A 14,338-nucleotide genomic window follows, 5' to 3' on the forward strand; every position below is an offset into this window, starting at 1 on the left:
GAATGTTATTGAGGTTAATAATAGCGTAGGAACAAAAGAAATAAAAAATTCTGTGATTTTAGCTGTTTTTATGCTTTTTTTCCCAAAAAATACAGATCCAAAACACAAAACCCAGAACCCAAAACACGGAAGGGTGGTTTTGGCAAAACCAATCCTGATCCAAAACACAAAAAAAGATCCAGATCCAGAACCAAAACACAAAAAGTGGCCGGTGCACACCCCTAGTTTATACAGCCGACTTGCTGGGGCCGGGAGGCTTGCCTGCCTTTCCGGGGGGGCTGGGAGCAGCACACAATTTTTGTGAGTCTCCCGCCTGAATCGGGAGGGTAGGCAAGTATGTATCATGTTTTAATTTTTTTTTAACAAACTATGGGGTCTATGTACTAAGCAGTGATAAGTGACAGAGTGAAAAGTGATAAGTCTGTGATAAGTGCCAGACAATCAGCTCCCAACTGTCATCTCACAGGCTGTGTTTGAAAAATGACAGTTGGGAGCTGATTGGCTGGCACTTATCACAGACTTATCACTTTTCACTCTGTCACTTAACACTGCTTAGTACATAGACCCCCATGTACTTTGAAGATAGTACTGTAACGGGGACAACGGTGGCAAGAACCTGTGTCCCCACGAGTTACATTCATGCGGGGCCAGCATAGAGGGGCGTGGCCGGGCACATTACACAGTGTTTAGGGGCAGAGCCAAGTGATCACGTCATTTTGGTCCCGCTACACAATGCAACGTGAAGCAGGGGGCAGGGTCATGATGAGGTGATTCAGCGCGAATCGTGTCATCAGCCCCCCCCCCCCCCCCTGCTGTGGGTGTTTGTGGTTGCATTTCAGGGGAGACTGGAGGGGCCAGGAGGCTTGTCTACTTTTCTGGGGGGCTGGGAGCGGCACCCAATTTTCGGGAGGGTCCCAGCCACATCGGGAGAGGAGGCATGTATGTACTAACTGCTTTGGGGCTCATTTACATTTGGATGTAAATCAATTTTATGGCAAGCTTCTCAGATATGGCATTATACATCCGCTTTACCGCGCCCTCATAGATGTCTGAAAAACTATTATTTTTGAAGTTTGGTACATAGAGATCAGACCATAGTCCTCATTGAGAATAATGGGGACTGCGGTCTGAAGCACTTATTAGCCTTTTGCAGAATATTTCTGTGAACTATATTGCATTAGGCTATTGGTACATAGCATTAACAGGCATACATAAAAGTATACAGAAACTACAATTTCTACATAATATTATGAAACAGGGGCTTCATAAATAGACCCCTAAAACATTAAAGTCCTGAAACATTTTCTCTGTATGTTGTGCATCAGACTATTAGGGGAAAACCCTGATAGTAAAGCTACATGGCTGCATGCATGCTGAGATGGAAAAGTAGAAAATAATGTTTCTTAATACATTCAATTATACAGGGGGAGATATATCAAAGCTTGGAGAGAGATAAATTGTTGAGCGATAAAGTACCAACCAATCAGCTCGTAAATGTCATTTTTCAAACACAGCCTGTAAAATGACAGCTATGAGCTGATTGGTTAATACTTTATCCCTTTCCAAGCTTTGATACATCTCCCCCATAGTTATATATGTGCCCTATCATTTTTAAACGGATAAGATAACGGTTTAAGTTTTATTTACAGACATGTAACAACAACATTGTTTAATAATAAATATAAACTTTGCAGCAGCTGCCAAATAATTGAAGTTCCCTCATCCACCCCTCCGGGCACCGCTTTGCCTGCTGGGAATGGCAGTCCAGTTTCTGCTCTCACCGTGTCTCAATGACAGAGATACTATCCACTTGAACTACATCTCCCGTTACTTAGTGCCCCCAGCGTCTATTGAATCTGATTATGTATTCTGTGCAGGGCATGCCGGGAGATGCAGTGCTCTGCCGCAAACAAGCCATAACATCTAGCCGTCGTAAAACTACAACTCCCACAATGCACAGCTTGAAGAACTGTGAAGTCTAGTTGAAAGAAACATCAAGTAAGTAACTCGTCCGTCAGGCCCCGTTCTGCCCAAGTAGTCTCTTTAGTTTAAGAAATTATTATTATTTTTGTTTTATTATAATAAATATAGTGTAAAATGCACATGTGTGGTTGCTGCCCATGGCGGAGACTGGTGTTTGTGTAGCTTTCTTTATGGTATTTCCTACATGATGAGTTGTCACATGGTAGTCCTTGTGTATTTCTTTTTGTCTGAAAGAAGAATTGCCTGGTGTGGAATGTGTGTGCTGAGGTTAGGATGCATAATCTACTGACATTATTTACATCTCATTCGGTTTCAAAATGTGATTAGATTGCAAATTGATTATTGTTCACATTATATAACACTAATGAGGGCTGCTGCAAGAATGTGCCCTGCCTGATGCACAACTAAATCTGCAACCTCTGTCACTGACCATTTGTTCATTTTTATGTGGAAGAAAGGAAAATGCAAACAAAGGCTCCGCACCGGTATATAGTGACACTTGTACTGTTCTTTATGTATTGGCCAGTGGTTCCCAAACTTGTTTGAATCACGGCGCACTAGAGTATCAGCATATTGTCCACGGCACTCCTGGGCCAAAAGTTTTTGAATGATTTCTGCAAAAATGAAATGTAGTAAATTGTGCTTATACGTCATCCTTTAGGGTCAGTTATGTGGTGGATGATAGAGCTGCGCTTTATGTCCACCTTTTTTTATTCTTTATTGGCAGCCATTAGCACTGGTGGTGCCTATCACATTGACTAAAAATAATTTATTTGGTACTGGACCACTAACCAGTGGCACCTCCTGCACGTGCCCTGAGGCACCTAGTTTGGGAAACCGTGGTATAGGCTGCTGTTCGTGCAAAATTAGGTTACTTGTTTATATATGGTTTATGTGGAACTGAGTTGGTGGGAAATGGAAAATAGAGAAGAAATAGCATACAGCACAGCTAGTTGCATTACACACTAAACAAGAAATCACATTTTGTTGGCTGGTTTACTTCTCGGACATGCTGTGTTGGAAACGCGTCTGTGATCACATTGAAATTGCAGTTTTACGTTCAGTTGCCAAAATGGTTAAATTGAATGCTGCAAGTTTATTTTAATTTGCTGCAGCTGCCCACCATAGTATTCATTAACCTTGCTGGTTGCTCAGGATCATACAAATGATATATGCAGAGATTCTCTGTATCTTCTCTGATGCAGGATGGTGCTATGTAGCAGTTGTGCTACTGAAGAATACAGAAGAGTCAGTGAATAGTTTCTGAACTGAAAACTGATGTCAATGTCAACCTCATGGAGTTCTGTCACAGGAGTCCTGCAGGCCCCTCGTCACAGCGGCACTGATGGCCTGTGTATGCACGCCTCCACACACCTACTGTATAGGATGATGGTTACTGCCTTTAGGACAGGTTCATGCTATTTAGTGCAGTCCTGGGCAACCTGTAGCTCTCCAGCTGTTATGAAACTACAAGTCCCAGCATGCTTTACCAGCTGATTGGTAGGAGGCTATGCTGTGGCTTGTAGTTTCAAAACAGCTGGAGGGCCACCGGTTGGCCAGACCTGATTTAGTGCCTCTGTATTTGTAGAAGTATTTTAAATATCAAAAGTTGCAGTACCTAATATGTAATATAAATGCAAAGGAATACATGTGTTTAATAAAAACAGAAATTGTGTTATATTGTTACACTGCAGCACTACTGTATATATTAGGGAACACAATTTTCTACAACAAAGGAAGTTTAATTTCCATTCTCTTGAATTTTGCACATCTCTTTATAGGTGCTGTAACTAGACATTTGTGGTCCTTAAAGTTTTGTAAAGGCCCCTTTGTACATGGTACTCTCCTATAGATGGTGATCACCCAGAGCCTCTGTTTATATTCTGTAACAAGATTCCATATTTGGCTACTCATCTCACTTTCCTCTCCTGCCATACGACATCTGCCTCCTCTCTCTGCAGCCTGCTTTCCTGGCTCCCTATCCCACTCAGAATCCAGTTCAAACTCCTCACCCTCACTTACAAAGCCCTAAACCACTGCTCCCCTTCCTGTGTCTCTAACCTCATCGCTATCCACACTCCCTTCCACCCCACCTCTGACCAGCGCCTCTCATCCACCCTGGTCACTTCCTCTCATGTTTGCTTCCAAGATGTCGCCAGAGGTGCCCCATCCTCCCGAACTTACTTGCTTGCTCTTACAGACTCTCAACCGGTCTCCTCAGCTTCAAACCTGCCCTTAAAACTAGGGATGTGCAGGCTCGGATAGGTTCGAGTTTGCACGCTGAGTTCGGATTTTTCCCTCCAAAAAAACGGAACTCAGAAAGAGGCAAAACGTCATCTTGCATGGACAAACATCATCATTCCTGGACAGGAATGATGATGTTTGTCCATGCAAGATGACGTTTTGCCTCTTTCTGAGTTCCGTTTTTTTGGAGGGAAAAATCCGAACTCAGCGTGCAAACTCGAACCTATCCGAGCCTGCACATCCCTACTTAAAACATACCTTGTTATTAAAGTGTACCAGCCTTCCTGATAGCTCGATACTGTTCTCCTCTACCCCTCCTCTATATATCTTTCTCAGTTCACCCCTTCCCTTAGTATGCAAGCTGTTACAGGCAGGGCCCTCCACTTGTTTATCCCTAGAACACATTTGTCACCAGTGCTTTGATCTCCTCTCCTTCAGCCGCTCTGTTTGCTCACCCAGTCATTGGATACAGGATCACTGAGTACTAAATCTTCTCACCTCTGCTTACTCCTATACCCTTGCCCCTATCCATCTATTCAACCCAGCCGTTGGTCGCGGTGGTTATCCCAGCCTGCGGCCTCGGTTGCAGTGCTGGAACCACTAATGCAGCAGGGGGTGTCGGACACCTCTTGCTGCATTTACATATTTGCTAGGACGGAATTGCAAAGCTGCTTGCGCGCTGGTTTGCAATTCCGTCCACTACTGACCCACCCCTTTAGTCCCATAATTTGCAATTAAATAAAGTAACCGGTCAGTAATCTGTCCAGAGCAAGTTAGACAATGACAGCATGTGTGATTGGTTGCTATTGTATAGTACACATTAAACATCTGCATGCAATGAGTTATACAGACTATAATAGAATACAATTTTGAAGATACTGCAGAAAACAGGAGATCTCCCTAGCGCAGAAACAAGTTTTTGAATTTGGAGAAGCTAATACTGCATATTATTGTTCCTTTAGGTTATCTAATGACAGCAAATTACACAGAGCTGTGCCGAGAATGTTTATTCGCTCTCATCAGTCCCTGCCCCAGTGGAGCTTACAAGCTACATAAGTACGGCCACAAACACTCACCAATCACTTTAGATAAAAGTCAATAAATATATCTGTATGTTTTAGGAAACCTGGGTAATTATCTGCAGTTGTTACTATCAGCAGTTAAAGAGTTGAGCTTGTTGAGAATGTCAAAAATATTGTGACACAGTAACAACTGGGAGTTGTGTGTGTTGTAATGTCTCAAAACCTTGATAATTATCCAAAGGAAAATTAATAATATTCTGCAATCTTGCATATCATCAATCCAATTACTCTGATCCGGGTTTCTGTTGTTTGGAGCCGGAGTACCTTTACCCCATTAATAAACATTCATTTGGTTTACTCATCAATCCTACTTTATACTCCCTAACAACCTTTGGTACTGTAGAAATCGAGAGAATTGACATAAGGATCACAGCACAGATCCTAGTATGTCAGCAAGAACTTCAAAGACACTACATGAAACAAGGTCTGTCATTTCAGTGGATTTTGGGTTTACAAGTACATGACCACTAGTGTGTGTGTGTATGTGTGTATATATATATATATATATATATATATATATATATATATATATGTGTATATATACAAATACCAAAACAACAGTATGGTATAACCCTACAACACATGGGAAGGAATGCCTGTAAACTGAAATATGGCAGGTTTTTTTCCCCATGTTACTGTTATTTTGATTTTTATTTTTATTTTTTCAGATCATTTGGGGTATTTACCCTCTTACAAAATCTGACAAGTTTCAGGATCACTGTCTGTAATCTGTAAATTTCTGTGTGATAGACACTTGTATCCTGCAAGACTAAAGGCCCCCATACATCAGCGATGGATTTTTGCGATGTTTCGATCCAGCAACCTGGCATTGCAGGATCACTGAAATCCAACATGTTGGATTTCACAGATATGCCGATCAAAAAATGATCGTGATTGGCAGATAGGTGAAATTTAACATGCAGAATTTCACCAATCCTGCGACGGATCACGGAACATCAATTGCCACCTGTCAGCATTTCCGATCACATCGCGGCGATACGTCGCAGATGTATGGGGACCTTTAGACCATGTACACATTATATACACCTCCTTACAGTTAATAAATGCTCCGTGACCAAGCTATCAGCGAAACGTGCGTTGGGAGAGACGGATGCTCGTGGCTGCGCAGCACGCGGCATCCTCCTAGCAAGTTTGTACCCAGTGGTATTTATCTTATTTATCTGTTTAGTTACTCCACTACTCCTGAGTCCGCGCATCAAGCGCATTGCAGCCTATATCGTCTAGATCAGGGGTCTTCAAACTTGGCCCTCCAGATGCTGTGGAACTACACATCCCAGCATGCACTGCACATAGTTTTAGCATGCTGTTATATCAAAAAGGTGGCAGTGCATGCTGGGATGTGTAGTTCCACAGCAGCTGGAGGGCCAAGTTTGAAGGACCCTGGTCTAGATAGACACACTTACAGTTGGTGACTGTTTGCATCTCTGTTCCCAGAGACACCAGTATGCTTTATTGTATTCTATCATACAGCTCCTCTCACTGATTTCAAATTTATATGGAGTGTTAGTAGGAGTCAGCGCTGCAAGGACACCACTATCATACAGTAGGAGTCAGTGCTGCAAGGACACCACTATCATACAGTAGGAGTCAGCACTGCAAGGACACCACTATCATACAGTAGGAGTCAGCGCTGCAAGGACACCACTATCATACAGTAGGAGTCAGCGCTGCAAGGACACCACTATCATACAGTAGGAGTCAGCGCTGCAAGGACACCACTATCATACAGGGTTAGTGGCTCACAAACAGGCATATTGTTTTGTTCATAGAGTTTTGTATTGCCAAGGCATTTGGTATTTCCATGAGCTATATTTAATTCTATCATGGATAGTATTGAACTCATATACGTCTACTGAATATTACCCCCTCACATCAAAGGGGATTATGTCAAAAATATGTGGTAACCATATCTATCATTCTTTGGATACTTTTGTTATAACCTTACTTGTCAAGTTTATGATATTAGAAAATTGTCTCCTATGGTTATAAACGATATAGAGTGATATGAACATTTTCATTTACTGTGTCTTTTGTTATGCAAAAGAGTGCAGACTTTATACGTTTAAACTAGTTTTTTAAATCCAATTATCTAATTAGAACTACCCTTTGTTGACATAAGCGACTCACAGTGGTATTAATATTTATACTTACTACATTTGCCATCCTATGAAAGAGCACAGACTGCAGACGCTTAATGAGATACTCTTATCAAAGGTTATTTGTTTAAAAAATTTCAGATGTCAGTATTTTCTTTGGTAATCAACAATGGTAATAGATTGTATACAGCACCTGTGATCTTCATTTCTGAATTATATGTATCACAGTTGCTTTCTTTGTCATTATTCATCTTTTTGCCTATGATAAATTAAATATTTAGTAGATCTGTGGATTAAGTATACAGCTAATAGGGAAGGTCTTTTCAGAAATATATGAATAATTTGTCATCTGTGTGATAGGTGACCAATAATATTATTATACTGATTGTCAACCATATGAATTAATGTGACATCCTGTCCACACTGTCTGCTGTTCTGAAATTTCTATTAACTGCGGGCTATCTCATCAAAGTAATACTCTCATTGTGTGTCCGATGCTTTATGTATGACACTCGAAAGCAGAAATGAAATATGAGCAACGTCCCTGTTAGCCTGTTGTTTCCACAGGCAATTTGTCCTCCTGTAATCTCTCACTCCTCATAGATAGCTCTTAGCATAGGTGAGGAGTAGTAGAATGAGGAGAGACAACTCTATGCCTGGACTTTTCTAAATACTCTTATACCCACTACTCATTTTTTGGGTACTACTGCTACAAGATTAAACGTACATTTACTATTATCTAACTATATTATATTATATATATTACTTACATATTTCGCCAGTCTCAGGGTGTGATTATTTTAATTGTATTTAATATTATGTGTATTGTCTTTGTATAATGTATTTGTATATTCCTTTTTTGATATCTATTGGACATTTTCATGTTTTTTTTTAGACATTTATAATAAAGGTTAATTTTTAAGGACATACCTCTATGTCCGGTCTTTGATAATCAAATATAAGAGTGCTCGCACAACAGAGTTCCTTTTTCTGTTTCTTTTCTATCTAGTTAATAAATGCCGCTTCCAAGCAAAACTGCAGTTCCACAGTGCTAATGGCATATTATTACATGCATCATACAGAAATTATAGCATGATGCATCATGAATGTCTGCCATTATTTCCCGTTTTCAGTTTAGTGGTCTCCCTTTTAGTAGATGGCGTTTAATCGCCTGATAGTGATACGCAGACAAGGGTGACAATGTACTCAGAGTCAGGATAATAAAATAAATTACGAGTAAGCTCTCTAGGTTAATCTTTGAAATAATTAGCAACATGTTCTCTAAACAGGAAATGTTTGACAATGTGCAGAGATCGTTTGGTGTCCTTTTAAACGTGTAACCTTGCTTTAATGTAATAAATAAGGAAAGCAGGTCTGAGGGTAGCTTTTGAAGTGCACTCTGCAATCATTAAGCTGTAAACAGCTGATAGAGCACCTCCAGCTGGTAAACCATCCATTATAACAGTATTGTCTGCCTATGGGTCGCTTATCTAGAGGCTGTGCCTCCTCTCACACTAATAAACTGGGAAGGATTAGGCTGCCGTTTAAAAACCAAATTCTCCAGTGTAAGTTTATTAGAAGCAGCAGTACATCCCCATGGGAACGCGGTGACATACGTTCTTCTTCTGGGAAGTACACAAGGAAAGTTTGACTTATTAATTGCTTGTTGATTGTTCTGTACACATTACCCTGGGCTGAAAAGAAGAAAAATGTAATCCTGGCACAATAGATGTTGAAAAGTTACTGGCTTTACCCTGTCACCCCGGTGTTTTCATGCTCTATCTACGTTTATTTTCTCTTATGATTATCTTTGCACTGTTTATATGCCATTACTGTGTTATTCTATATCCCATTCTCTGCCTGTGGTTGTCTCACTGCTATTTGTCACCAGGCATGTTCTCCTTCCTCCTACAGACCACCGCTGATTTAACGAATCAGATTTGTTCTGCTCATCCTGCTCTGATGCCATTCTCTCCTGGAACAGCATGTGGTGTCGCAGGCTGGCATCGCTCTATCCGGGAACCAGGGGGCTACTCGCCAAGGGAGTAAGAGGACAACTCCGCTGGACACCCAGATTCCATGAGTCTGCTTCATTAGTGACTCGATGGCTCAGTACAGCCCCAGACGTTCAGGAGTGCTCGTGGGTCCTGCACAAAGATCATTTTGGTGAGTTGAAACAGGCACAACCTAGCAGCATTTTGCCTTTAGAAATTAAACCTAGTTTGGATTTTAAGGTGTCCTATTTTATTTATTGTGTTACCGCTGTAGCTGATCTCAGACTAAGAATCTTATGAAAAATTACACAGTATGCAGCTTTTTTTTAACCAATATAATACAGTTATGCAGCATGCATGGTTTTTACATCATGAAAAGATAGAAGGCTGTAATAATTTAGACATTATATTCAGTTCTTTTTTTTGTGCAAGATCAAACCGCATGCAAGTTATTTTCTGGTAATCCGTGTGACCAGCAGATGTTAAGCCCCTACACTGTAGAAAAATAAAGAAGCATAGGAATGGTCGAGGATCCCACCCCCATCCTGGCTTCAGTAAACTTAGGGGCACACTCATTTGACTCATTTTGAAAGTGGGGAGCGGGGCCAGCAGAGGGCACCATAGAGCTTGTTCTGGTGATCCCATATACTACTCACCAGAGGATTATAACCAACACTATAGAACAGGGGTAGCCAACCCTGGTCCTTGTGAGCTACCAACAGTGCATGTTTTCCAGGTCTCCTCACAGAATCACATGTGAAATAATTATCTTCACCTGTGGATCTTTTCAAATGTGTTAGTGAGTAATGAATGCACCTGCTGGGTGATCTGGAAAACGTAAACTGTTGGTAGCTCTTGAGGACCAAGGTTGGCTACCCCTCCTATAGAAAATGTTATGGGGGGATTTAATTACCAGTGCTGTTTACCCCGCAACTAAATGCTAGTCAATTAAATAGCACTTACGGTAAATCAGGGGTTAACGAGCAGAAACCCACTGATTCAGCGTAAATGGTGCTGCCTTCTCACAGACTTCTAATAGCAGTTCCTGAAGCTGCAAGGAAAAGGCCATCACTGGTAATAACGCGCGAGGTTAACCCCGCTAGTGGCTGTGGGTAATTGGCCCCGGGTTAAACCTTGCAGCTAATTTAATTTCCATCCAATGTGTTAGAGAGATGGAGGGGTTCTAATGTCCAGATCTCCCCTATTTTGTGTCAAAATAAAACACATTTACTGCTGTAGGTTTGTAAAATGGTACAGTAGGCCTTGTTTAGCTGCCATATTATTCCTACACATTATTCCTACACATTATATTTGTTTTAGTTAAGAAGTAAAAAGAATTCCTAAAGCAGATGGAAATCTGAGTGTGGAATCCTGCTTTTTGCTAATTTGAAAAGCTGGATTAATGGCAAAGTAAGAGCCATAAAGCGTTTCTTAGTAGTGTTCATAAACAAAAATAATAAATGCCTGCGTTTGCCTGTAGCTCAAGGTCTTACAATTTCCCTTTCGGGCAGTTTTTATCTGCCGTGTATAGTTAGTAAGTGTAAGCATACTATTTTTTTTTTCTGAAAATTCTTATTGGAATGTGACCAGCTCCAAAATAGTCTCTGCACAGAGGTGAAAGAGTATATCCTGGTTCACTTTCTCTTATTCGTACCCCTTTTTCTCTCTATATATGGTCATATAAGGCCAATCTGTTACAAGTTTATCTTTGCGTCTTAAAGATCTGTTCGGTTCCTGATGTGCCTTGCAATATAATAACCTGGCATCTTGAAATGTAACAGATTTCTTGTGATCTTTCATAGTAATTCATTATTGTCATTCTGTCCACCATCTTCTTATGTGCGGTTACAAGTAGGAGTCTGACAGGTTAAGCTGTAGAACTTTAATCTCAGCACCTGCATTTTAAATACTCCTTCACTCCATCCTGCCTGTGATCTAACAGCCTCAGGGGCAAATGCAGGATTTCTAGAGGGAGATCTCCAAATGCTTTTATAATGAGTGTGGGCAGCCTATAAAGAGGGCATAAATAACACATAGCAAGCTATAGTTTGCCTCATGCAAAGCGCAGTGTATGTAATGCATCAGACCTATACAGGGCCATGGGATCACAGTAAGCCATTTGATGCAGCAGTAGGGTCAGCTATACAAAGTACAGTGCATGTAATGCATCAGACCTATACAGGGCCATGGGATCACAGTAAGCCATTTGATGCAGCAGTAGGGTCAGCTATACAAATGCATCAGACATATACTGTACCTGGCCAGCAGTCACAGTAAGCCATTAGATGTTGCAGTAGCTGAATGTATGTATACATGCCATAATAAACATACGTCATATAACTAGTAGGAGACCGAACTGAGCTGTCTAGCACACATCCTCCCACCTCATATTAAGACACCTGTCTCTTCTAACTGGCAGCTGCTGTCTGTTCTCTTGGGTCCAGTGTGGTAATTGAGCGCTCAGATCCACACGCACAGTAGAATGGGTAGGAAAAGTTGCTGCCACTTTTCATGCACAGCAGCTCTCTTCCATCCCTCATAGTACATTCTGTGGTCATAGCTCTAGTAAAATCATATTATATACTTTACCTATTGTAGCCATGATTTAAGCTGCTGATGGGGGACTTCTGGGCAACAGGAAACCCCCCTCCCCTTGCAATATTGCCTATGAGCCTGTATGTATTGCATAGTGGGCCTGATTCATAGATGGATGCAATGGTGAATACGCATGCCCAATTGAGTGTTTGATTGCCATTGCGCATGCGTACAGGCACTGCGATTACACACGCACAGAGGAATCCATCGGATGAGTGAGTGACAGACTGTCAGTGTTTGGGGGTGGTCAGAAAAACGCTGGCGCGTCTGACCATCTGGACGCTGTTACACGGGCGTGCATAAATAAGCCCTTGCGAGCTCCTACACAGCTCTGCGTGTCAGGAGATCTGCCAAAGCTGTGGCAGGTCAGACCTGCCACAAAGGAAAGATGGCCGCTCGATATGTGTCGGTTACCAATATTTACGCAGGTAAGCCATGTTGTACGCAGGTGAGAAGGCAGCAGCGGGCGTCTTTATGCTGGCTGAGCTTTGGCATGCATGAGCATATTTTAGCAGCTGCGTTCCGTGTTCGAAATTGCAGCTGCGATTGCATCAGCGTCCATCTCTGAATCGGGCCCAGGAAACAAACGTTCTTGTGGGGGGAAGCAACACTTCTCCTGAGAGCCTGAGAAACATAGGGGAGAAGGGTAGTACCTATCTCCCAGTGCACAGCCGCCATGAACACTTCACATTACAGCCTTGGAGAAAAAGGTATAATGGTGAGTAGAACACAGAAATGGTGTGAGGTGACGCCTATCAGACACAAGGCAATAAGGATTAATAACCTATTTTAATCACAATATCACCATAAAAATGCAAAATACACATATCCTAAAAAAAAAACATTCACATGTACATATTAAATATCCAAACCGTAAAATGAATCTCAGCAGAGGCCTAAAGATAGTCTATATATCCTGATTTCACACGGTACTAAACACATAGGTGCCTGTGTTGTTTTCAAATAATTGAAAGTTGATATTTATGTAGCCACAATGATTCTAAAATGTAGCAGACAATGTTGCAGTAAAGTTAATACATTACTGTATTAAAGTTCTAGTGACACATTTCTAAAAGCTTCTTTTTATAGAATGTCCTGAGTGGATTTTATATACTCACAATCCTGGATTAGTATAATGTAGGAAATGATCCAGCTCCTCACTAATTAGGCTGCATGTGTGAGTGAGCTGACGTGTCCAGACCATCCGTATGCACCAGACAAGCTGTACAGGTCTCTGTCAGGAGACCCAGCGTATTCCAGCAGTTACCCAGCATCTCCAGCAAAGTAATGAGAGCAGGGTCCGTATTCACAATAAATTGCAGTGGAACAACAGTGTTCTTAATACAGCGACTGGGTATTCACTCTCAGTTAGAGCAGCATGCACCTTCTAATAACGTCTTTGGTAGATCCATGGATTCCGAATTACAGGTGATGGTAATGTAATCTTGTGCAACGTCCTGATTGGACTGCTGTTTACACATAGTATTTTGTAAGTTTGCTCTGAGAACAATATTATTAAAGGCTAGTGTCTTTTCTAGTCCGACATGTTTACAGTGTTGACTTTAACTGCAAATTGTTTCCATTTATGCAGAGCTGTTATATTCTGGCACATGTATGCGCTTTGACTATGTGTGGCTGCGTGATCACTGTCGTTCAGCTTCTTGTTTCAATACCAAAACCAACCAACGCAGTTTGGACACAGCCAGCGTGGAGTTGGACATCAAACCTGCAAATGTCCGAGTAGATGAGACCACCCTATACCTAACATGTAAGTTCTGGGAAAACCTTCAGTATATTCTTATATGGTGCTCCGTTTTCTCTTTGGGACATGCGCAGGACCCATTCTGCGAGTCTAGCCCTTGAATGCCTCTGCCTGATTTACAGGCAGAGGCATTTAAGGAGCGGTGAGGGGGCGGGTCGGTGCTGTTCTCGGAAATGGGGCGTGTCCAGCCCGTTTTCCCGGAGTGGCAAGCCCAGAGACGTGGATGTATGCAGTATTATGTACTTGGAAACCGGCCAGTCTGAGTAAACTGAGGCTTAGTCAGCTATCCGGCCGCCCAGGCGCAATCCACCATCGCGACCACCGATGGTCATGATGGCGATCCCAGCCTGCAACCTCCGTCACAGCGCTGGTATCGCAAATGCAGCAGGGGGTGTCATTCACCTCCAACAATACAATACAATACACTTTATTGTCATCAACAACAAAACAGAACATGTTAAATTGTCAACGAAATGTCAATTTACAAACACTTCAGCATGTAAAACATTTCCATAATACTCAGGTCAGTGCATTTTAACGGTTCAATAGACGAACAGTTAC

At 41.7% G+C, this 14,338-nt stretch overlaps 1 protein-coding gene across 4 annotated transcripts in view; it reads left to right on the top strand.

Moving 5' to 3' along the window:
* The first annotated feature begins 1,912 nt into the window (after positions 1–1,912).
* The window catches only part of TMLHE (trimethyllysine hydroxylase, epsilon), a 28,182-nt gene continuing 15,756 nt past the window's right edge, over positions 1,913–14,338 (top strand). Inside the window, exons 1-3 of one of the 4 annotated variants that reach the window (XM_088452880.1) lie at positions 1,913–1,998; positions 9,341–9,592; positions 13,607–13,783. In XM_088452880.1, coding sequence (XP_088309006.1) covers positions 9,412–9,592; positions 13,607–13,783 — 358 coding nt within the window. In that variant the 5' untranslated portion in view covers positions 1,913–1,998; positions 9,341–9,411. Of the gene's footprint in view, positions 1,999–2,229; positions 2,251–2,446; positions 2,469–3,307; positions 3,338–9,340; positions 9,593–13,606; positions 13,784–14,338 lie in introns of those variants that run through there. The other 3 variants (XM_088452893.1, XM_088452898.1, XM_088452887.1) reach the window with 3 other exon arrangements.

Source organism: Taudactylus pleione, unplaced genomic scaffold (assembly GCF_031769625.1).
Source record: "Taudactylus pleione unplaced genomic scaffold, aTauple2 ptg000039l, whole genome shotgun sequence".
NCBI classification, from domain to species: domain Eukaryota; kingdom Metazoa; phylum Chordata; class Amphibia; order Anura; family Myobatrachidae; genus Taudactylus; species Taudactylus pleione.